This window comes from Octopus bimaculoides, chromosome 25, assembly GCF_046866305.1.
Source record: "Octopus bimaculoides isolate indiv1 chromosome 25, ASM4686630v1, whole genome shotgun sequence".
Classification (NCBI taxonomy): domain Eukaryota; kingdom Metazoa; phylum Mollusca; class Cephalopoda; order Octopoda; family Octopodidae; genus Octopus; species Octopus bimaculoides.
Window position 1 is genome coordinate 33,717,361 of NC_142952.1, and position 24,077 is coordinate 33,741,437.

General features: G+C 39.4%; 1 protein-coding gene across 4 annotated transcripts in view; it reads left to right on the forward strand.

The window, feature by feature from the left end:
- Positions 1–21,410, forward strand: part of LOC106873883 (uncharacterized) — a 45,552-nt gene extending 24,142 nt beyond the window's left edge. The window contains exons 1-11 of one of the 4 annotated variants that reach the window (XM_014921426.3): positions 4,840–5,868; positions 9,510–9,640; positions 10,676–10,801; positions 11,000–11,185; positions 11,814–11,982; positions 12,979–13,020; positions 14,537–14,708; positions 16,248–16,353; positions 16,523–16,760; positions 18,159–18,377; positions 19,233–21,410. In XM_014921426.3, coding sequence (XP_014776912.2) covers positions 5,733–5,868; positions 9,510–9,640; positions 10,676–10,801; positions 11,000–11,185; positions 11,814–11,982; positions 12,979–13,020; positions 14,537–14,708; positions 16,248–16,353; positions 16,523–16,760; positions 18,159–18,377; positions 19,233–20,839 — 3,132 coding nt within the window. In that variant the 5' untranslated portion in view covers positions 4,840–5,732 and the 3' untranslated portion in view covers positions 20,840–21,410. Of the gene's footprint in view, positions 1–4,285; positions 5,869–9,509; positions 9,641–10,675; positions 10,802–10,999; positions 11,186–11,813; positions 11,983–12,978; positions 13,021–14,536; positions 14,709–16,247; positions 16,354–16,522; positions 16,761–18,158; positions 18,378–19,232 lie in introns of those variants that run through there. The other 3 variants (XM_014921411.3, XM_089342299.1, XM_014921418.3) reach the window with 3 other exon arrangements.
- The last annotated feature ends 2,667 nt before the right edge of the window (positions 21,411–24,077 follow it).

Below are 24,077 nucleotides of genomic sequence, written 5' to 3' on the forward strand. Positions count from 1 at the left end.
AAGTGTGGCCGTTGCCGGTAGCCTGATCCTCGAATGATGGGCCTCACAGAGGCGTTAACAAGTGACCAAGACCTTTGGCGATATGCTGTGCTTGAGAAGACTCGTCAAGCCAAGTGAAATCGTTAGTCGTGGCCAGTGTCTGTGGTGTATGCGTGCGAGTAGATGTAATCGCCTTACCTCGGTTTTCCTGTCGTCCACTGCGAGTCTGTCTTGCGGTATCCGATCCTCGAAGCTTGCCCCGACCCGAAGAACACTAGGAATAGCAGCTGCTTCTCCCAAACCTAGACCGTCGCTTAGCGCGTCTTCTCCTGACCACGACCCCGTTCGAAAAGGGCACGAATCCCGATCGAGGCTCCCTCTGCCCTTCTTCCTCTTCCGGTCAGCTCCCCAGTCACTGACGTCATACCACAGTGTCATGCAGATGGCACTCGTGGAATCGTAAAAATGCCAGTGTCATGTAAATGGCACGCGTGCCGGTGGCACATAAAAAGCACCCATTACACTCTTGGAATGGTTGGCGTTAGGAAGGGCATCCAGCCGTAGAAACCAAGCCAAAATCAGACTGGAACTTGGTGCAGTTCTCAGGCTTACCAGTTCCAGTCAAACCGTCTAACCCATGCCAGCACGAAAAGTGGACGTTAAATGCTGATAACGATGATGATGATTAATTTTGTAGAACATGTGATGTGAATTGGGTTGTTATGTATATCCAGTGTTGGCTTTGAAGATGCTTTCTTGTTCTTTTTATGAAATGTCCGGTCCATTATGCCTCAGAGGTGTTCTATAGGGTTCATATCTGGTGACTGGCTTGGTCTTGGAAGCTTTCTAATGCCATTCTTTTCCAACAAATCTTGGGTCATTTTGACCGTGTAGCAAGGAATCCCATCTCCCATAAATTGAGAGTCTTCTTTAATCATTTCACCACTGGAGAAGTTTGGAAGGAGGCCTTTCTGCAATATGGACACATATTTATTTGAGTTTATCTTTTCCTCACACTCCACCAGCTCTGATCAACCATTGCTCCAAATTGTTCACCAGACCATCACAAAATAGCTGCTGTGTTTCATTGCTGGTTGCAATCTTTTCACATCAAATTCTTGATCACACAGTCTCCAAACCCACACTCGACCACTGTTAGGAAATACAGCAAATCTGGACTCATCAGAGAATATGACAGTGTCCCAAAATGCTAATGGCCTCACTGGCCCAATCTTTTGTCCACTTCATATTGGCTGGTCAAAGACATGGCTTCCTTCTTCCTGTTCTACTATAGTAACCAAGTTTGTGAAGATACCTGACAGCTGTTCTGGGACTGACATCAATTTGCTCTGCTATGTCAGGGGCCTTGCAACGCGGATTATTCTCCACACTTCTCTTAACAAAGAGAAGAGTCCTGGTTGATCTGGACAAGGTGATGTGGACTCTTTCCCCTCTTTGGTGAATTGCACAATCACTCTATTAATTGTGGAAAGCGGGATGCCAAGGTTTTCTGCGATTTTACGCTGACTATATCCACCTTCAGAATGACCCACAATACGGACTCTTTGAAATACAAGGCTTCTTTTATACATGGCATGATTAAAAACAGTCACATATAGAATCTGAAACCTAAAAATGTCAATTAATAAGAAATATAAACCTTTACAAGTTAGAATAAACAGAAAAACGATGTTTTATGGGGTGTCTATTTACTTCTAACATATGTGTGTATATTTATTTCTTTATTGGCCACAGGGGTGGGGGTGGGGCTAAACATAGGGGGGACAAACAAGGACAGACAAAGAGATTAAGTCAATTGCATCGACCCAAGTGTGTAACCGGTACTTAATTGATTGACCCCGAAAGGATGAAAGGCAAAGTCGACCTTGGTGGAATTTGAACTCAGAATGAAATACTGGCAGACGAAATACCACTAAGCATTTTGCTCAGCGTGCTAATGATTCTGCCAGCTCGCTGCCCTCCATTGATCATATATCGATGTAGTAGAGTGATCTGAATGTGATACCTGATGGAAGTCGCCATCCAAGCTAATAACAATATACGTATGTAGCAATGAGCATAGAACCATGTGGTTGGGAAGCAAGCTTCTTATTTATTTATTGCCCACAAGGGGCTAAACATAGAGGGGACAAACAAGGACAGACAAAGGGATCAAGTCGATTACATCGACCCAGTGTTTCACTGGTACTTAATTTATCGACCCCGAAAGGATGAAAGGTAAAGTAGACCTTGGCGGAATTTGAACTCAGAACATAAAAACAGACGAAATACTGCTAAGCATTTTGCCCAGCGTGCTACTGATTCTGCCAGCTCGCTGCTTTAGAAGCGAGCTTCTTACCACACAGCCATGTCTGCCATGCTCCATGAATACAATGTTTTGTCTCTATTGTCAACCACCATGTATTAGTATTAAGGTCTTTCTACCCCCTCCCCTTTAACCCAATTAAAGATGGCAGCACTGTAGCATGTCAATCTCACAGGCCAGCTGTTGCTGGCTGTGATTAATTTTCTGGAATGTAGTTTGCTTTTCAGTAACATTTTCAACCTCATTAAATATGTCTCTGTAACATTTGTTTTCATGATTCCTTCTAGATTTTTAATCCTAATACACCCAAGTGTTTACAGCAGTTTTTAGGATCACTAACATTGACTCTCTCTGCATGTTACTTCTTAACCCCTTTTCATATTAACTCCTTCACACTTTGCGATGACAAAAACTCCCTTCCAATATCCTAGCAACTATAACATACCATTTTAACAAATGTATCAGTTTAGTCTTCTGACTTAGCAAACAGTTTGAAGTCATCGATAAACAAAAGATCGTTAATCTGAGGAGTTTCTTTCATGTAAGAATATTTGACAATGGTGTTAATAATAAGACAAAAAGTAAGAAAGTAATCCTTTCTACTATAGGCACAAGGCCTGAAATTTTGGGGGAGGGGACTAGTTGATTACATGGACTCCAGTGCATAACTGGTACTTAATCTATCAACCCTGAAAGGATGAAAGGCAAAGTTGACCTCAGCAGAATTTGAACTCAGAACATAACAGCAGACAAAATACCGCTAAGCATTTTGCCCGGCGTGCAGTCAAATGATTGAAACAAATGAAAGAGTAAAAGAGTAACCTCTCTCCTGAAAGTTGCCAGCCTTTTACCAAAATTTAGAATTTTATGTCTGCTGTTGTTACTTTGTTTTATAGGAGTAGTTTCAAGTCCCACCGTAAGACCTCAAGAAACAGGCATTTTATTTTAAATGTTATTTATGTCTAGCAATGTTATGCTTGAGGGAAAGGAACCCAGGGAAAGACTTCCGCCCGTTACCCCCATTACTTCCCAAATTTTTTTTTTTTTTTTTGCCAGAAACCCCCGTTTTCGGATTCGGAGGTTCCAGAAAATTGACAAAAATGGGCATTGTTAGGTTTTGTCCTCTCCTTCCCCCCCACACCCACCAAATTCTTCAATTTTGACTTTTTTCCCCAACACTAATCCTAAAACTCCAACCATAACCGTAAATACAGAAATGTTTTGAAATTTTTGTCCGAATCATAATCTCCGTATTTTTCTGCATATTTTGAAAAATAAATTTCTGAAAAAAGGGAAAAATGAAGGAAATGGGCGTGGGGGTGGTAATTTAAAAATTCTGGTTTTTGCCAATTTTTTTTGCAGATTCGTATTCCCCATAGCCAAAAAGGGGGTTTGTGTCGAAAAAAATTTTTTTTTTTAAAGGTGGTTTGGGTGGGGGGACGGGCTGAAGTCTTGCCGAACCCAGATATTGAGAATTAAAATTTAATTAAAATTTTGCTGTAGTGCTACATAAAAAGCACTGGTGATGGTGCCATGTAAAAAGCACCCAGTACACAGTGTGAAGTGGTTGGTGTTAGGAAGGGCATCCAGCTGTAGAAACCAGGCCAAAACAGACTATGGCTCCTGACATTGCCAGCTCCTGTTAAACTGACCAACCCCTGCCAGCATAGAAAATGGACATTAAATAAAGTTGATGATGATGATGATTTACAATTTTTGATAGTTTAATAATTCGAAAATCCTAAGGTTGACAAGGTTCTTAGGATATGTCTGTAAACTTAACTCTGTGGTTACCCGTGTCATCGTACCACGTGACTGCATTGTCTATAAAATCTCTCTCCTCGTCATATTCCTATCTCCCCCCTTCCATTCATTAATTCATTCATCAATTATTTCTTTACTAAAACGTCATTTCGTGTCCTCTCCAGAGTCGACGGCGTTTTTTCGAAAAGTCGAACTCACGAAACGAAATAAGTCCATGTTTTTGTCATTGAACATAAAACGAAAATCTGTTTCCTTTAGTCACTCTGTAGGTGTTATTATTGCAGTTGACCCATTTCCGTCTCGGAAATTATAACTCGTTTTCTCCTGGATACTCGACAGGTTCCTATTGGCAACTTACCTTTTTTTTTCTCTTCTCTCTCATTATCTTATTCTAATCTCTAACCATCTGATGCTTCACTCATTTACTTCCCTCAAAGAAGACCCACTCCAGACGTTACCTCACTCACTCATTACTATATTCAATGCTCTCTCGCTCACTTACTCTCTCCATTTTCCTCCAGTCATCTTTTTTACACTTTCCCTTCTCTCTCTCTCTCTCTCTCTCTCTCTCTCTCTTATTCAATGGATGAGTCTCTCTCTTGCCCACTCATTCAATTTATTACTTAGATCGCCCACACTCAGACACTGGCGTTCTCATTTTATCACTTACTCTTTCTCTATCACTATCTCATATTCTTTTCCTCTCTCTCTTACCCACTCGCTCTCTCATGCATTCTCACTCACACCATCCCCTCTCGCTCTTCCTCCTCCTCTCATTCAATTTCCAAATACCTCGCTCAGTTTATATTCGATAAATGATCGATGCTGCTTATTTCTCCTTCCTTTTCCTCTCTCTCGACGGAAGTTAAGAAAGAGAAAATAACCAAATGAGTGAATAAGAAAGAAACCTGGCCATTTGTCTCGTTTATCTTCTTATTCTTCCTCTTTCTTTTGTTTATTTTCTCTTTCAAACCAACCAGCCTAGCCATACAACCTGAAGGCTGCGATAGTATTTCGATGGGACTCTTAAGGAGTAGAAAGAGCGACACCACCATCAGCATCATCATTACCATAACGGGACGACAACAATAACAACAACTACGATATTGTTACCACACACTCCTCCTAATGTAGTTGGAACTACTGTAACTGCCCCTGTCGTAGTTGTTATGCGTTCGATACCAAACGGTGTGAGAGAGGTTTTGCCGAACGCCCCCGCCGCGCACTTGGCTTTCTCTGTCGACAATTATTTCTGTTTTTCAAAGCAAAAAATGGTCGCGGGTCGTCGTTTTATCGAACCGTATGTCAAAATGGATGAGTACTTTGTTCAAATAGCCTTTCTTTGACATCGTTTATATATTTATATATTTATTCTCTAATCTCGATATCTACCCGAAATCTCTCTGACTATATATATATATATATATATATATATATATAATGTACTCTTACACTCAAATGGAGACAGAGATGGAAAACCACTTATTAATACCTGGGATCGTTTCATTTGGGAAATTGAAGAAATGTGTGCATATCTCTTCCGTGGAACGAACCTAATTCTGTCCGAAACTACACCATATTCGATAGCTGAATTTCCATATCGATTCCAGAACCATTCTGGACAATATCAGCTGAACAGCAATTCAGTTTCAACGGCCAAAATATGTTCGCCTTTATGAATAACTTAGAATCTCGGTTGTTCAAAAAGAACAAGAAACGGCAAGATGTTGTGTCGAGGCGACGGTTGCAACAACCCCCTATTTCGTTTGGCAAGTCTGCTAGTTGCCCCTCGAGCTTTGGTGAGTTCTCGCTCCATTCATTCTTATTTGTAATTGTTGTACTGTAAATTATACAATGTTCACTTTGTGGTAGAATGATTTATTATGATTTAATATGCACTCTTGTTAACATCTGCTGTAAAGAAAGACAAAAAAAATCAGGAACAACAGCGCATCATCGTCTTCCTTTATCACGTTCTATCTAAACGTTGAGTCTTCGTGTTTATGTAATAATATTGGTAATTATTCATCTCTGACATCGACACAAGGCCTCACATTTGCGGAAAGACTGAACAGGCTCTGATCAAAGACATTACAAATATGACCATCCTGTGTATATAACCCTTTTTCAGGGTTCGTTATTAGGGCTGCAGTATCTAATGTTTCTGTTTCCTGTAACAGGTGTAAATTGAGGAAAGGTTTGAATTCTCTCAGCGCATGAAACATATTATAAACGTCAAATTGTTAGGAATTTGTAACATAAATGACTGTCTTGTGTTTAGGTTCAAACCGGTTTTTCTTTTTCTTTCTTTCTTTCTCACCTGGGGTGCTTTCCTTTCAGAAACGTCAGGAGAGGCCTGTTTCAAAATCGAATATGAGTGAAGGAGGTTTCTCCTCACCGCTAGTACAAAGGATTCCCTTGTGGGTCAGTGCCTTCTTAAGGCATCGGCACATTGGCAGTTGGTCAGGGGCCTCTTAGATCTAGAGGACCAATTCTGACACATGTATGTAGTGGTTAGCTGTCGATTATCTATTTAACCAACTAACTAATCAATTGTTCGATTAATCGTTCGGTTCATCAATCAATTAGGTCGACCCTCCCGAGAAACAAAATATGTCTCAACACTCAAGTTCGCATCAAGAATTTTGCAAACCCAATACAAAAACGAAATATACGTACGTTATGAATTTCTTCTGATCTGTCTGACCTTGTATGGGACGAGATGTAAGGCGACTGAAACGACCCCAGAGTATTACTGATATTATTCTATCAACAAAGGCATCAGTGTCGAAGTTACTCTTAGATGTTTTAAAAACTAGAGCAGGGTCCATATGGCTCTTGGAGGTCTAGATAAGATTCTGTTGTTAAAATTTATGTGCGATACGTTGGTTATATTTATACAATACATAACATATTTTAACAATTTTTGCATATAATTCCTTGTAATATTTATGAAAATATAATAGGATTTTTTAAACATCAATCAAATGGTTATGTGGGTCCACTTGTAGAATAAGAATCAAAGGGGTTGATAGGTAAAGAAGGGTTGAGAAACACTGAGCTGGAGAAACGGGCTGTCTTCGATCTCTCGTTTTTACAATTCATCGATAACAATAACATTAATGTTGTTACTAATGTACTTCGGTTTCAGTCCTTACCAATCGGATCTAGGATCAATTATTTTTCTGTGTTGACCATCTTAGTGCTTTCTTCCACCCAACTCCACAAATGACCATCCAGTCCTCTACAGCACTGCTCTGGGACTACAGTATGTGATCCATCCTTCCTTTTTTCAAGACGGTACGTTGCGATGATTTGCGGGCAATTTGGTTGATATTTCTGGCTTAGCGAGCAACTGCGCACGGAGCTCCTCTCGTCGGATCGTTGTTGTTTGTTATAGTAAATTATTATCGTTACTTAGCGTGTCGGACAAAATACTTAGCAGCGTATCTTCCGGCTATTTACGTTCTGTGTCTAAATTCCTTTCGCCCTTTTATGGTCGATAAAATAAGTACCAGTCGAATACTGGGGGTCGATGTAATCGACTTACACCCCACCCCCCAAATTTCAGGCCTTGTGCCCATAACTGAAAGAATTATTATTATTATTATTATTATTGCATGTTATGACGGTGGCGTGGTTGTTAGTGTTTATGCTCCGGTTAGATTTGATTGAGAAGGCTTCACTGGGATGGAACGCTTTCCAACAATGGCCATGCTGTCTATTTGAGCATTAGAGAACTTCATTGTTGTTACTTTTTGAGGTTAATTTCAGGGACAGCTGACTGCTATTTCTAGCGGTTCCTCTGTCACATTGACCACGATAGTACCTTCGGGTTTCACCACATAATATAGAGTGATATCGTTTATCTATGGAACCTTTCTCATCCTATTTATCTAAGGGGACCTCTGACGCCATATGGTCGATCGATTTTCTAGAAACAGCAGTCAAATCTCAAGTTATATGTGCCACCAGATAGCCAGGGTGCTTTGGATAAACATACCCGTTTGAATGAAATCCCCTTCATCGTTGCCCTACACCAGTGCTCCTCAACCAGGGTCCATATAAGATTTCGTTGTCAAAATTTATCTGCAATAAATTGATAAGGCTTCCACAATACACAAAATATTTAAACCATTTTTTAATATAATTCCTAATATAATTGAGAATTCCATTCATGTTTCAGAAACTAACATCAGTGTTGGTGCAGTGATGAGGTCTCGCTTCCTGGCTGTAGGAAAGCGAGACCCACTTTATGTGGGTGTCAGGTTTTGTGTTTTTGTTATGTTCAGTGATCGAGGGTTTGTGCTGGAGGGTCCACTTTCAGACAGTTTGTCTTATTGAATTAACTGTACGTGTACATTAAGGCACTTGTCCCATTTGGAGATTGCTGAAATATGGAAAGATAATCTTTTTTCATATAGAAATCCTTTTTTTGTTTTTCCACTATCTTTTATATTCATACATATATAAACATGCACAGACACACACACACACATCTGTTAAAACAGGACTTGTATGTTTTGAGTTAAAACCATCCTGAGTTTTTTGGGTTTTTTTTGTTGACAATATTGATAATGTATTTGGAATAAAGTTCTTCACTTGACAACACATTAATGAACAGATTCCACTCTCCAAGAATCTCAACTTTTGTTCACTCACACACACACACATGCCTGTATATGTACAGCATGTGTGCTTCAGTAATATATATAGTAAGTTTGAGTTGGCTCCACATCAGATGCTCGTAACATGTGATGAGATGGACATATCCTTCACATCCATGAAACTTAAAGTTATGCAGAGCAGAGTCAAACTGTTATTAACAATATGCATAACTCCTATCAAATGTATTGAGTGCTACATGCTTTAGTTTGTTGTTTGTTCACTCACTTGTGTGTGTGTGTGTGTACCTAAAACTCATGCCAACATGGAAAATGGACATTAAATGATGATGATGATGATAAAATGTGTTTCTGAGTGAAAGAATTTGGTTTGTGTTCAGTGTATGAAGTTCACACAGAATGAGAAGGCAATCATCATCATCATTTAACGTCCATCGTCCATGCTGGCATGGGTTGGATGATTTGACCAGGGCTGGCCAGCTGGAAGGCTGCACCAGACTCCTGTCTAATTTGGGATGGTTTCTACAGCTGGATGCCCTTCCTAAAGCCAACCACAACAAGAGTACAATGGGGGCCTCTACATGCCACCAGCACAGGTGCCATTTGCATGATACTAGTATCTGCCACAACTGCGATTTTACTTGGTTTGATGGGTCTTCTTCTCAAACGCGATATAATGCCAAAGGTTTTGGTCATTGCCTCCGTGACATATATATATGGCTGGTTTAAATGCCAAAGAGTTAATCCCAGACTCTGAATATTAAAACATCCAACATGTCTTTTATTTGATCTTTTTTTTCCTTTCTCTTCTCCAGGAATTGACACCAGAATTAAGTTTAGCATTGAACCACCATTGGTTGGTGAGAACGCCTATGAACAATGGGTAGATGCTATGAAAGGGGTTGCACGACTCCCTCTTGGGATTCCTGAGGAATTCAGAAGAAAGGTAAGCTTTCTCTTTTTGAGAAATTCTTTGGATTGTTTCACCATTGTGCTTCTGACCAGTCTGGATCCTCTACTACAGTGTCATTGATGTCATCATCATCCTTTAATAACCATTCTCATCTTCATCCCTTTCCACACCGTTTTTACCAATCTCTTCCATCCTGTACCTCCATTTATCTTTCCCCCTTCTCTGCCATACTTCATCTTCAACCCCTCTCATATCTGCCATTCTTAACACCCTCTCATCTTCCCATCACACCCCACTCACTATAGCCACCGTTATGTATACTTACACCTCCCTCCCCACTGCTCCCATACTTTACACATCAGAGCCCCTTTTATCTCTCCTTACTTTACCCCCCTCCACATTCTGGTATTTCCCATCAACTTCAGCTTCACCTTTGTTCACCTCCACCCCTATCACTAACCACCTGCCACTCTCTTCCCCCTCTTATGAAACTGCCCCATCTCCTGTTCCCATGATCCACTGCCTTTATTCTTTCTTATGCTCACCTTTTATGTTGAGGGTTTCCTCTGGCACCCTATTACTACCATCTTTATCTTCTTCCCAGATATTCTTATCCACCTATATAAAACATGAGGTAGCCATAGCAACACACCTGTGCCTGTCCCTTTATCATACTTTGACCTCTCGACACCTGATATAAAATCCCTTGTCTCAAATACTTCCCTACACTTGGTCAAGGGCGATTTCTTTTTGGCCCTTTTCCTACTCTTTCCCTGTCTTGATGACCTCACTTGTGCCATTGGCACAAAAAAGGCCCCCAGTATACACTGTAAAGTGGTTGGCATTAGGAAGGCCATCCAGCCATAGAAACAATGCCGAAGCTGACATTGTTTTCTTATATGCCCGCTGCCCCTAAATTTAGGACCTGGTTTCACTCCATTGTGTGCATTCAAGATATTTTCTTTTCTATAAATCCTAATACATTTCTAACCTGATTTGTTTCTTGTTTTTCTCCCCAGTTTCCTATATTTTTCTTTTATTTATTTTTTTTCTCATTTATTTCTTCAGGTGTGGCTGAGTTTGGCTGACCATTATATCAAAGAGATCCATCTGGACTGGGAGAAAACCGTGCGATTTGCTTTTAATGATCGCTGCAATCCAGATGACAATAAACTTGGACTTCAGATTGTCAAGGTAAGTTCAATTCTCTGAGTAATATCTCTTTTCTTCTGACCAGCTACGTCCATTTAAATACTTTTATTTATGTTCTGTCTTAGCATTTAACATCCCCCCTATCTCTGCTTCTCTCTTAGAACATAAGGACTGTCTTTATCAAACAATCAACTAATTTTGCCTTTTCTTTTCCTTTTTCTGCTAAAATTAATTTTTCAGGATCTCCATCGAACTGGTTGTCGCAGCTTCAGTGGCCATGACAACGAGGAGGAACGTGCTGTTCTGAAGCGTGTCCTGCTGGCCTATGCCCGCTGGAATAAGAACGTTGGTTACTGCCAGGGTTTCAATGTGATAGCAGCATTATTGCTGGACGTCTTTGATAGGAGGGAAGATGAAGCATTGAAAGTAAGTACAGTTCTTGGACCTTCTTTGACTTCCTATTTCATATCTTGGTGGTGGTGGTCATGGTATGCTGAGGAGAGTGGTTGTTTAGATCCAGGGCTGTGGAACCTAGCTGACCGTTTCTATTTTTGATTCTCTTACATTGTATCTAGGACAACCTTGTCCATTCCATTTTTCATTCAGGCACAGTGTATCTAGGATTACATTATCATATGTGGTGGTGGTCACCAGCTCCAGATATGTCTAATCTAACAGTGCACTCCTGTCCAATTGTGACCATCCTGTCTTTCATTCAGGCATAGTGTATCTAGGATTACATTATCATGTATGTGGTGGTGGTCACTAGCTCCGGATATATCTACTCTAATAGTGTATGCTTTCCCTATTGTGACCATCCTGTTTTTCATCCAGGCAAAGTGTACCTAGGACTACACAACAAAGGAAAATCCAGGTAATCTGTATCTATAACCCTGAAGGAATGAAGGGCAAAGTTGACCTTGGCAGGATTTGAACTCAGAACATAAAGAACTGAAAGAAATACTGTCCAACATGTTAATGGTTCTTCTAACTCATTCCGTTAATTATATTACCTTCAATTAATTAATTAAATGTTTTGGTTTCTTTCTATCAGGTTATGGTTTACCTCATCGACCACGTGCTACCTGACAGTTATTTTGCCAACAATTTGCGTGCCTTATCTGTTGACATGGCTGTTTTTAGGGACCTGCTGCACTGGAAGTTCCCTTATCTCTCTCAGCACCTGGAAAATCTACAGAAAGCAGCTCAGGAAGAAGCATCAGGTAAGAGAGGTTGTCTGTTCTATTTTTTAAAGATTATTTTATATATTCAAGGGTGTGAGTATGGTTGGGTAGTTAAGAAGCTTGCTTCCTAACCATGTGGCTTCAGGTTCAATCCCACCACATGGTACCTTGGAACATGTGTCTTTTATTATAGCCCTGGGCTGACCAAAGCCTTAAGAGACTGAAAGAAGTCCCTTGAATATATCATCATCCTTTAACATCTGTTTCCTATGCTGTCATGGGTTGGACAGTTTGAGAGCTGTACTGTGTTTAAGTCTGATTTGGCATGGTTTCTACAACTGGATGCCCTTCCTAATGCCAACCACTTTAGAGTGTGCTGGGTGCCTTGTATGTGGGACTGACATGAGTGCTTTTTTATGTGGAACCAGAACAAAACTCTTGCAGGCCAAAGGAAAATATTACCATACTCAGAAACAGGTGAGGGTTTGTAATAGGAAGGGCATCTGGCCGTAAATATAATATACCTCAACAAATCCTGTCTGACAAAAGCAAATACGGCAAAAGTGGGCATCAAATGATGATGATGTATTTTAGGATCTGACTACTTTTGTAGTCCCCCTTTGGAATGTTAATATTTTTTGAGGGTATGATGAGGGCCTTGTCAAGGCTGTTGTAAGGAACGAGTAATGTGGGTATTTTAAGGTTGTGAGGGATGTGTAATGTAAGCCTGATGAAGGCTTTCAATGTTTTGAGGGCCAACAGAATAAAGTATTGCTCAATTATTGAGGTTGATGGTATCAACTAAACCCCCCCCCCCCCTCTGAAAATTGATGGGGTTTGGGTTTAAATTAGAAACTCTTATTGAGGGGACGGATGATTGAAATGATAACACCTGGAATTATTTAGTTGTGAGTGAAAGTGGTGGTTGTGGTGGGGAACTAAGAAATGTAGGCAGGTATAAGAACTAAATGCCTTTCATTCTAGCATCCTGAGTTCAAATAACATTAGGGCCTATCTCACTTTTCATTATTCCAGGGTTAATAAAGTATATACCATTTATACCACAGTTTGAATCAGGTATACCCACACACATTTTAAAATTTCATTTTTTTTTTTTAATGCTTTGGAATAACAAATTAATATTTTTGTTTAACTCTTTTGTCACCATAATTCTGTTGAAATGCACTGCCTTTGAATTTCAAAATGAAGAATTTACTAAAATAACTTTGTCATTAATTGAGCTGGTGTATGGAACATAATAAATTAACATAAAATGAATGAAGCTTTTTATTTAGATCACTTTAACCCTTTTGTTACCATATCTCTGTCTAAATACATGGACTTCATTATCATCGTTGTTTAGCGTCCACTTTCCATGCTAGCATGGGTTGGACGATTTGACTGAGGACTGGTGAGCCAGATGGCTACACCAGGCTCCAATCTGATTTGGCAGAGTTTCTACAGCTGGATGCTCTTCAAAGAATTTTAATAAAATAAAATTGAAAATTTCTATTTGTAAATCTCTTAATGAGAGATATTCAGTAACAATACTGTAGAGTAAAGATTATTTACCAATGTTATGTTTGCAAATAATCTTTACTCTAGAATACTGTTACTGAGATTTACAAATAGAAATTTTCTACTTCTCCCTTGTTTGAAAATGTAAGTACACAGGTACTTACATTTGTGTTGTATAGCCAGCTGGAGACGATGCTTCCTGGGGCTAAATAACAATAATATTCTACTACCATGTTATTTTGGCAAATAATCCTTGCTGAGACCCCCTTCGGTCATGACTGACCCTGGGATTGTCACTAGAAAGTTACCCTCCCAGGCACAAGTCTGGGCAAGGTTGTTTATGGAAGACCAGCAGTCGCCCATGCATACCAGCCTCTCCTCTCCACACCACCAGTGTTATCCGAGGGAAAGGCAAAGGGGCCGATACAGCTTGGCACTAGTGACCTCGCAACTCATTTCTACAGCTGAGTGAATTGGAGCAATGTGAAATAAAATGTCTTGCTCAAGAACACAATATGCAGCCCAGTCCGGGATTTGAACTCACAACCTCACAATCATAAGATTGACGCTCTAACCACTGAACCATGCGCCTTCACAAATAATCCTTACTATCTAATAATAACTTTGCCATTATTAAGCTGATGTTTGGAACAATTTAACATGAAATTTTGATGTAAGACTTTAATGTAAATCAGTTTAAACCTTTTGCCACAAGAGCTTTTTGTTTTAATTTTCAACATAATAAAGAATTTAGCAACATGGTTATGTCATTAAGCTGGTGTCTGGAACATAAGTTAAAATGAAATTTTGAAGGAGAATTTTAATTTAAATTAGTTTAAGCGTTTTGCCGAAATACTTTGTCTTTACTTTAAATAATTTTGAAAATAACGATGAATTTACTAAAATAACTTTGTTGTTATTAAGCTGATGTAAAGAGCATAAATTAAAATGAGTTTTGATGTGTTTTAATTTAGATCACTTTATGTCCAAGAATTTGTATCAAAGAACCAGATATGGTATCAGAAAATGTTAAGTAAATCTGATTTTGAAACCATGTTTTTTCTTGTTTTGTCAGGTGCCATCTATGAGCCTCCATTAACCAATGTCTTCACAATGCAATGGTTTCTGACTCTGTTTGCAACTTGTCTTCCAAAGAAAACCGTTCTCCGATTGTGGGATTCTATATTACTGGAAGGTTCTGAGATATTACTACGAGCGGCATTGGTAATCTGGAACAAACTGTCCAAGTAAGCATACATGATTTCCATCTGATAATTCTCACATCTCTGTCTGTTAGGTTATTGGGGATTTAGTGGCCATGGACTCCGGTTCAATCCTAAGGTGCTGCATCATAACTGTCTTTTGTTATAGCCTGGGCTGTGTGTTGCAAACGATGGCTTTGTATTGTCTGCAAGCCATACTTGGTAACTGGACTTACCTGGCAAAAATGAGTAATCCTGCAATGGACCAATGCCCCATTTGGGTGGGGGAGATATAAACACCAGGGAAGCTGGCCCTTATGAGTCAACATGACTCGAAAAGGTAACTTTACATTTTATCTTTAGTCAGCTGTAAATGGATAACCTGTGATGGGATTCCCTTCCAACCAGGGGAGAATGTTGGCTTGCATGCTTATCCAGCGAGGCAGCATCATTTGGAAACAAAAAACAATGTGAAGCGCATTGTGACACAAACAGGATTCAATAAAGGAGACTCTATTTGGTCACTCAGTTTGCTAGAAATAGTAACCTCATCTCTCTTTCAGCTGTCCTAAAAAAACAGGAGGGACATGTTGGATAAACAAGTCTTAAATTGTCTAGAACAAAACGGGGATGGTCACTTCTAGAATACCTTTAATTTTTTGTCTGTTGTATATATATATGTGTGTCTATCATCATCATCATCATCATCGTTTAACGCCCGCTTTCCATGCTAGCATGGGTTGGAAGAATAAAATTCATGTTCAGTTAAATGAAGGAAAGAAAATGGAGATTTCAGATAAAAATAATTATTTATTATTAAAGAACTGGTAATCTTTACTTCTTACGGCTGTTTCCATTCGCGTTCAAAAGGAAAATTACAAATTTATGCTATAAATTTGTATTTATGTTAACAGAATTTCATCAGAGAAAAAGATATACATTACGGTATTACATTCTGACCTTTCCGTTCATTCTAAATATATTACCTATTGATTTAAAGAAATTTTATTTCTCTGAAATATTAGGTATAGAACCAGTTTTTCCTTGAATGTAACCATCCCTTTATGAGGTTAACATGTCCTTCTAAGCCAGTGCTTCTCAAACAATCTGATGTGGCCTACCAGCAGTTCTTTTTTTTTTTTTTTTTTTTTTTTTCCAATTTGCCAGGGACCAGTAATATTTCTTAGTAATATAAATTTATACTGGAAGCAATATATATAATGAATATAATAAAAGTTGACAATTTTTTTTTTATCCTATATCTATTTTGTAAACAAATAATATTACATAAGCATTTTATAATGTTTCTTTCTTTTCTGGAAACTCACCACGTACCAGAAGCTGATAGCTCATGGACCAGCACCAGTCCATGGACCACCAGTTTGAGTAGCACTGCTCGAAGCAATTTTAATAATTGTGTGTGTGTGTGTGTGTGTGTACACTGATATACATGCATTGCATACAGTATGTATAAAATGGAGAGAAATGAGTTTCTCCTTATTGCTGTAGAATGTTCTTCTCATGTCCCAAGCTTTGTCGCTTTCTCTTATGTATCCTGACATGTCTGTCTGTCTGTCACCACAGGAGAATATTAATGGTTGGCAGCGCTGATGAGTTCTATACTCTCATGGGTGAACTGACCCAAGAAATGGTCAGTGGGGACAAGTTCAGTCCAGAAAAGTTAATAAAGGTAAATAACATCAATTCCATATTATTTTTATGTATATTTTAAGTCAGACGTGTGTTGTGTGCATGCATGTATATATATTCATTACAAAAACTGCTTCTGTTGCTAATAGCTAAAAATAAATAACAATTAAGTTCTAACTCACCCCCCACTGACCTCCTCTCCGTTTCAGGCAATCTACTCAATATCACCATTCCCATTTCCACAACTGAGTGAGTTACGGGAGAAATACACTTACAACATTCGCCCATTCAGTGGGACTGCTAACAGTGGTAAGAAAGTGAACCAGTTTGATGGTGGTGGTGTGTCCATCAGTGACGATGACCTCGACGAAGAAGACATGGAAGCCATTCGCTGTTTCACTGGCCTCTTCAACCTCCAATCTCTGAACTCGGCAAACAAGGCAAAAGGTTTGTTTTTCACTTCGTTTATTTCTATTGAGAAGAAACTTGCCGTTGATGACAAAAGTTCTTGTGTGTGACTTAGAGGGGGGGGGAGAGCAAACTTCAGACGTCAGGATATCTTCTCGGGCCTCAGCCTCACCTTTCACAGAATCTCTCTTGTCACTATCATCCTTGCTTCTCACTCTGTAGAGAAGGCAGTGAGCAAGCAGAGCCATGGGGTTGTGAAGTCCCTTTAGCCATGTTGAGGACATACGCTCTTTTACTTGTTTCAGTCATTTGACTGCGGCCATGCTGGAGCACCGCCTTTAGTTGAGTAAATCGACCCCCAGGACTTATTCTTTGTAAGCCTAGTACTTATTCTATCAGTCTCTTTTACCGAACTGCTAGGTTACAGGGATATAAACACACCAGCATCGGTTGTCAAGCGATGTTGGGGGGGACAAACACACAGACATACATACATACGACAGGCTTCTTTCAGTTTCAGTCTACCAAATCCACTCACAAGGCTTTAGTCGGCCCGAGGCTATAGTAGAAGACACTTGCCCAAGGTGCCACGCAGTGGGAATGAACCCGGAACTATGTGGTTAGTAAGCGAGCTACTTACCACACAGCCACTCCTGCGCCTAAGAACATGATGACCTCTCTAGGAATGAGACCATGAAAAGTGCACCCCAGTACATTCTGTTAAGTGCTATAAGCCATGTCCTTGAAATGACTAAAGGGACCCCATTAGCCCCTTGTCTGCTTGCTTGCCAGCCTCTTTACAGATCAAGAAGCATGAGTGATAGTCGAATAACAAAAAGGGAGGATGGTCATGGCTGTACTGGGCAGCCCAAACTCCTTGCTACACAACTGGTTAGAGCACCATTTATGTATTCAGAAATGTAAGAGCCCTGTGCAATCTCTTGATCTGCTAGAAGCAGAAGCCAAACTTCCCTCACATCACACTCTGCTAGCTTAAAAAAGATGGCTTTTTTAGAGAATCTATAGTATTTATTGCCTCTAAATAGATGACTTGGTCATGGTTGGAGTGTCTAGCTTGCTTACCAACCACATGGTTCCGGGTTCAGTCCCACTGCGTGGCACCTTGGGCAAGTGTCTTCCACCTTGTGAGTGGATTTGGTAGACAGAAACTAAAAGAAGCCTGTCGTATATATGTATATGTGTGTGTTTCTGTATCATAGAACTAGAGTCAGTTTAGGTGGGTACCAGAAGAGTTAATGGTATGGGGATATATTTCATCCAATTTATGGTTTCTAAATAAAAACTGAATCCTTCAAAGAATCAGAGAAAAAATGTGTGAATGGGTGTGTGAGAGAGAAAAAGATTTCTATTGTCAATTTGAAGAACTGAATTTTAACTCTGCCGTTGACAACTAATCTGTTCTGGCAATTAAAACAGGTTTAGAAGGAGACGTAAGCAGCACTGCAAACACCAACTGCAATGATATATCAATGGTAGGACCTGGTATCTACGGAATGCCTTCAGTTACCGATTCCAACCTGACAGTGAATCGATCTTCGGCCTACATGGAAAGAATGACAACTGATTTAAGTGCCTTGAAGAAACAATACCAAAGGCTGCGCCAAAGACAAGCTCAAGCCCATATTATTTTGTCAGGTAAATATCTGTCTGTCTGTCTCTCAGTGTTTTTGTCCTCTTCCTTACTGTCTGTTTTTGTCTACCTGTCTCTGATTTACCTCTCTGTCCGGTCAGTGAGTGAGAACACGTGGTCTAATGATTAGGGTGTTGCACTTGTGATCGTGAGATTGTGGGTTCAATCCCTGGATTGGCTGGTACATTGCATTCTTGAGCAAATCACATCCTTTCCCATGGCTCTGCAATCACTTTGACATCTGACATGTGGCACACCATGCATCTGCACAGGCAATATTGATTTGATCCACTGTAAACAAATCGTCTTTGCAGATTGTTCAGCAAAAAATTGCAGAACCTGCAGCTGTCATTCATGACAGGAGAGTCTGCTAGCATGGAAGGCAGACTTTAAAAACGATGACGATGATGATATATGTTGTGAAAACCTAGAGGTGTGGATTTTGAGTCCCACCCATATGGAAAACCCTACTTTTTTTTCTGTCAAGGGGTTTATATGCTCCAATATTAGACTATTTTCCTTAGTCAATGCACGGTGATCACTTATAAGCTTTAAGCTTATAAATTTTATATATATATATAATTTTCAAACATATGAACCTGTATTTTAACTTCTTTTATCGTTGTTACATGCACACACACACACACACACACAGAGCTCTGAAGAAGCTATAATTTGTTAATCAGGAACTCAACGATGAGTCCACTGCATCTCAGCAGAAACAAATATAAGCTAATGAAGGTCATAATTGTTTATTCCTTTGTCATCTCATTTTTATATATATATATATATATATATATATATATACGCAGACAAACACACAGACACGTACATCTCCTCCTTTTCTTCTTGTCTTCCAGCTGCCAATACTTACCAACAGAAGTCACACACAGATTTCATCACGCCTACAATTGAGTCGCCAAAAGCTATGAACCATTTATTTATTGGACGAAATGCTCTGAAAAAACACAAAAATAGATTCATAACTGCAGGGCCTCGTATCGCTTGTCAAGTTCCTTCGGGCAGTGTTCCAGGGAAAGCTGCCAGCCTTTCAGGTAAATTCCGTTCAAAGAGCTTCGATAGCCATTTTGATCCAAACCAAAGTTGCAAACCAACCGAAACTCAGAAAATGAATTGCTCAAGAAGATCCAACTCTGAAAACACCCGTCTCCCCGATGCACTGCAGCGATTGCAATCTGCTGACAATCATAAACTTTCAAGTAGTTCCCAAGATAGTCTTCCCCAAGACGACAACAGTGGTGGCGGCACAAGTACCAGGGTCACTACAGCTGTTGTGGGCTTGGCATCTAATATGACGTCCTCAAAGGACGACCCAACTGTCGTTGAAGACACTGATGCTGGGGATAGTTCCCCTGCAGATTCTATAACAGCTTCTCAAGAGAAGTCACAGGCTACCAGTGTTGAAAACATTACACACACGGCAGATATTTTCATAAAAGACAGTCAAGAGAACCTTAATCTCACAGACCCTCATTCTGTAAGTGAATTACTACATTCCATATCTGAGATCTCTGCAAATAATTCTGAAGATCCAGCCCCCACTCAGAACATTACCGATTTAAAAACCCCAACAACTGATCCAGCATGTATTCCTAACGTTCCTCCTGAAACTATGGATCCTGGGCCAACCATCACATCTGCCTCTTGTCACGTTGCTAATGGCAACGAAGACAATGATCATAATCAACATTCTTTAATCACCTTTGACAATGGTCCTGAGCATCTTGAAGATGCCTCATTTGTGGTTACACCTATTTCTCACCTGGAAGATTCTGATGCAAAAGACAATCTAGAGGAACAGGTGAGCCAGTTACTTCGAAGCCCTTCACTCGATAGCTGTAACAATCTGGACTTTTCAGCACTGTCCGAGGCCTCTGATGAGGTGAGCAGTTTGGCCAGCTTCTTTGAAACGAATAGCGAAAATTTCAAAGTGTCAGGTGATGACGAAAAGACACCATTATCGTTGTCGCCAATGCCATCAGAGTTATCTTGGGAAACTGTTCCGAATCCTCCCCCTTCCAAAGAACGCTTTCGTTCTCATTCGTGCTGTTCTCCTGATACGCTTTCACCGACTGAGAAAATTGGTATCAAGTTTGGTGTGGCTCGAATCAACGGAGACTCGTGGTGTCATCAGAACATGATGGAATATAACCGTAGCATGCGGCGACGGTCAACAAAGAGCGAATGCCAACTTCCAAGCAATAATTACTCAACTAATTCCAACTCGTTAGAATCCCTCAACAGCTTCACAACAGAAAGCAAATTTTCTAGTCGTAATGTCAACCCCAAAACTGTAGCCCAGCAATCTGCAGCCGACCCTTCAGTTTATCTCAACCGACACTGTGCTCTCAATGGTCTCAAATTAGGAATGTACAAACCTTCAATGTTAGTTCGTGTGAATAAAAAACAAAAGCCAAGTTTACAGCGCACTTTCAGTAAGAGCTGACTGCTGCAGCACACAAGCTGATACCAAAGACTATTCTTAACTTTAAACTAAATTAAAACTCTTGCAGATCTTGTCACAGATATCTAATTATTATTAATATTATTATTATTAGTAGGCAGTGAGGTGGCAGAACCATTAGCAGGCCAGGCAAAATGTTTGCGGCATTTCATCTGTTATTATGTTCTGAGTTCAGTTCAGCCAAGGTCAACTTTGTCTTTCATCCTTTCGGAGTTTGATAAAATAAGTACCAGTGAAACACTGGGGGTCGATGTAATCGACTAGTCCCCTTCCCTCCAAATTTCAGGCCATGTGCCTTTAGTAGAAAGTTGGATAAAAAACAAAAAATGTCCCATTCGACTGCTAGAATTCATTCAGTTGACCATTTCTATCTTTCATAATATAAATTTGTGGCCTTGTGCTTACGGAACAATTATTTTTTAAGGCGTCCAGTTGGCAGAATTGTTAGCATGCCTGGCAAAACGCTTAAACGCATTTTGTCCATCTTTGTTTTGAGTTCAAATTCTGCCAAGGTCGACTTTGCCTTTCATCCTTTTGAGGTCGATAAAATAAGTACCAGTTGAGTACTGGGGCTGATGTAATCGACTAACCCCCACCCTCAAAATTTCAGGTCTTGTGCCTAGAGTAGAAAGGTTTATTATTATTATTATTATTATTGATTTGTAGAGCTGTAGCTGTTGAATTTTATATTTCGTAGAGATTTGATTCTAGTCTGCAATCCAAGGGCAGATAATCAGTGTTGGCTAAAAATGAAATTGTCTGCTGAAATCAGTTTAATAGTTCAGCTTGTGATGATGATGATGATGATGATACAAGAGACAGGAAGTAAACCAGGCATATAATTATACTTTAGTTCAGTGCCTCACACCTTTCAATCACAAAATTTCACCCTGGGGCCTAGTTAACCGTTCTTTCTTTCTTTCCACCAAAACTGAGTATATTTGGAGCAGAGCAAAGTCTACGATAGGAATGGAATGGTGCCTTCATTCAGAAAGTGACTGATTGATGAAAGAAATCTTCAATGTTAGTATGATTAGAATTCCGAGATCGTTTTGATCTCCAGTCGTTATCAGGTGCCATTCTCCAAGATATATTTACATAGTAAAGAACTGGATAAAGTCGGCCTCTTATGTACATAGCCAAGACAAAAACACCTGACAACAACCGGGGATCAAACCATTTGAAATGTTATATAGATGTAAATATTGCAGGAAAAAAAAAAAAAAAAAAAAAAAATAATAATAATAATTTCTAATGGAGTTGTCTCAGAAAAAAAAAAAAAAACTAATAGTATTAACACTAATTCTTGTCTGAGAGCAGGTGTTTGTTTTTCTCCGAAGAGCTGTGGGAGAGACCCCCACCCACCCTTCTTTTTCAATATATTTTCTTCCAAATTCGTCCCAAATGATTGTTATTCCAATTTTGAAGTTCTAAAAATAGATTTTGTTTTTCCTACCACAGTCTTGGAGCCTCAATTACATATCTGAGGAAATGGGTTGATTGTTTTTGGAAGTACATAATAAATAAAACCAGGCCCCCCCTTATTTATTATCTGCTGTACTTGAAGTGAGTATAACATAATATTGGCAGAGAGACTTGCTCAACCTTTCAAAACTATAAACAATTAACTATCATCCTCATTATTATTCTTCTTGTCTTTTTTTATTATTATTATTATTTATTCATTTGCACATCTTTCAGGTGTTTATAATCCAAGTTCAAACTCTGCTGAGGTCTGCCTTGCCTTTTATTCTTTTGGGTGGGGGTGGGAGTTAATGAAATAAAATACCAGTCATATACTGGGGGTCACTAATCAACACTAGTTTTTTTTGTTTTTTTTTATTGTTTTGGATTGGCAGAGACATTAGAGAGGCAGATAAGATGCCTTGTGGTATTCGGTTTAGACCCTTTATGTTCTGGGTTCAAATCCCATCACAGCCAACTCTGCATTCAATCCTTCTGGGTTAGATTTTTTTAAAAAAACCCAAAATACCAGTAATGTATTGGGTTGATCTAATCAACTAATCCCCTCCATTTCATATTTCTAGCCTTATGCCTATGTAAGGAATTAATCACCCCCCCCCCCAATTTTGAGGGGAGGGAATAACTCAGTTATGTTGATCCCAGTACTTCTCTGTTACTTATTTTTATCAACTCTGAAAGGTAAAGTTGACCTTGGCAGAATTTGAACTCAGAACATCAAGAGCCAGAAGAAAGGCCACTAAGTATTTTGGTTTGATGCTCTACTGATTCTGCCAGTTTTAACCCTTTAGCATTCAGATTACTCTCTTAAGTGTAGTACTTACTAATCCACATCATTTCAAATTAATCCTGCATTATCTTGTAGCTTTGAGATTACAATGATGTGCACTGTTTATTTTTTAGAATGACATTGTAGGATAAGTGCAATAGGCCAGATTTGGCCAGTTTGAACATAAAGCAGGCAGAATATATGGGCCGGATGTGGCCACTTTAAATGCTAAAGGGTTAATAACAGGGTGATGGGTGGGCAGAATCATAAGTGATGGTACCTGTGCTTATATTTTGGTATTTTTCTTCTTTTTTCTTGAGGAGGCAAGCTGACATAATTATTAGAGCTTTGTGGTATTTCTTACAATCCTGCTGAGGTTAATTTCATCTTTTATCTTTCTACAGTTCATTATTTAAAAAAAGAAACCCTCATCATGTACTGGCACCAACTGACCCCTTGCCCCTCAACATCGCAGCCTTTGTGCCAAAATTTGAAACCATTATTATTATTAAGCAGCAAGCTGGCAGAATTGTGAGCACATCAGGCAAAGGGCTTAGCGGCATTTTTCTCCATCCTTACATTCTTGGTTCAAATTCCACTGAAGCCAACTTTGCCTTTCATCTTTTCAGGGTCAATAAAATAAGTACCAGCTGAGCACTAGGGTCAATGTTTATGTCATTGTAGCCTAGCAGTTCAGCAAAAGTGACTGATAAAACAAGTACTGAACTTGAAAAATAGGCACTGGGGTCAATTTGCTTGCTTAATCCCTTCAATGCAGTGCCACAGAATGGTTACAGTCCAGCAATTGAAAAAATATATATATACGTACACATACATAAATATAGGTGTGGGAATGCCTGCAATCAATGCTGTGTTATGGCTATAAATGGTGACATTTCCAGTCAACAAATGGTCCGTTAGATTTGCCATTCTTGTATAAAAATAAGTAAATATTTTTTTCCATCATTA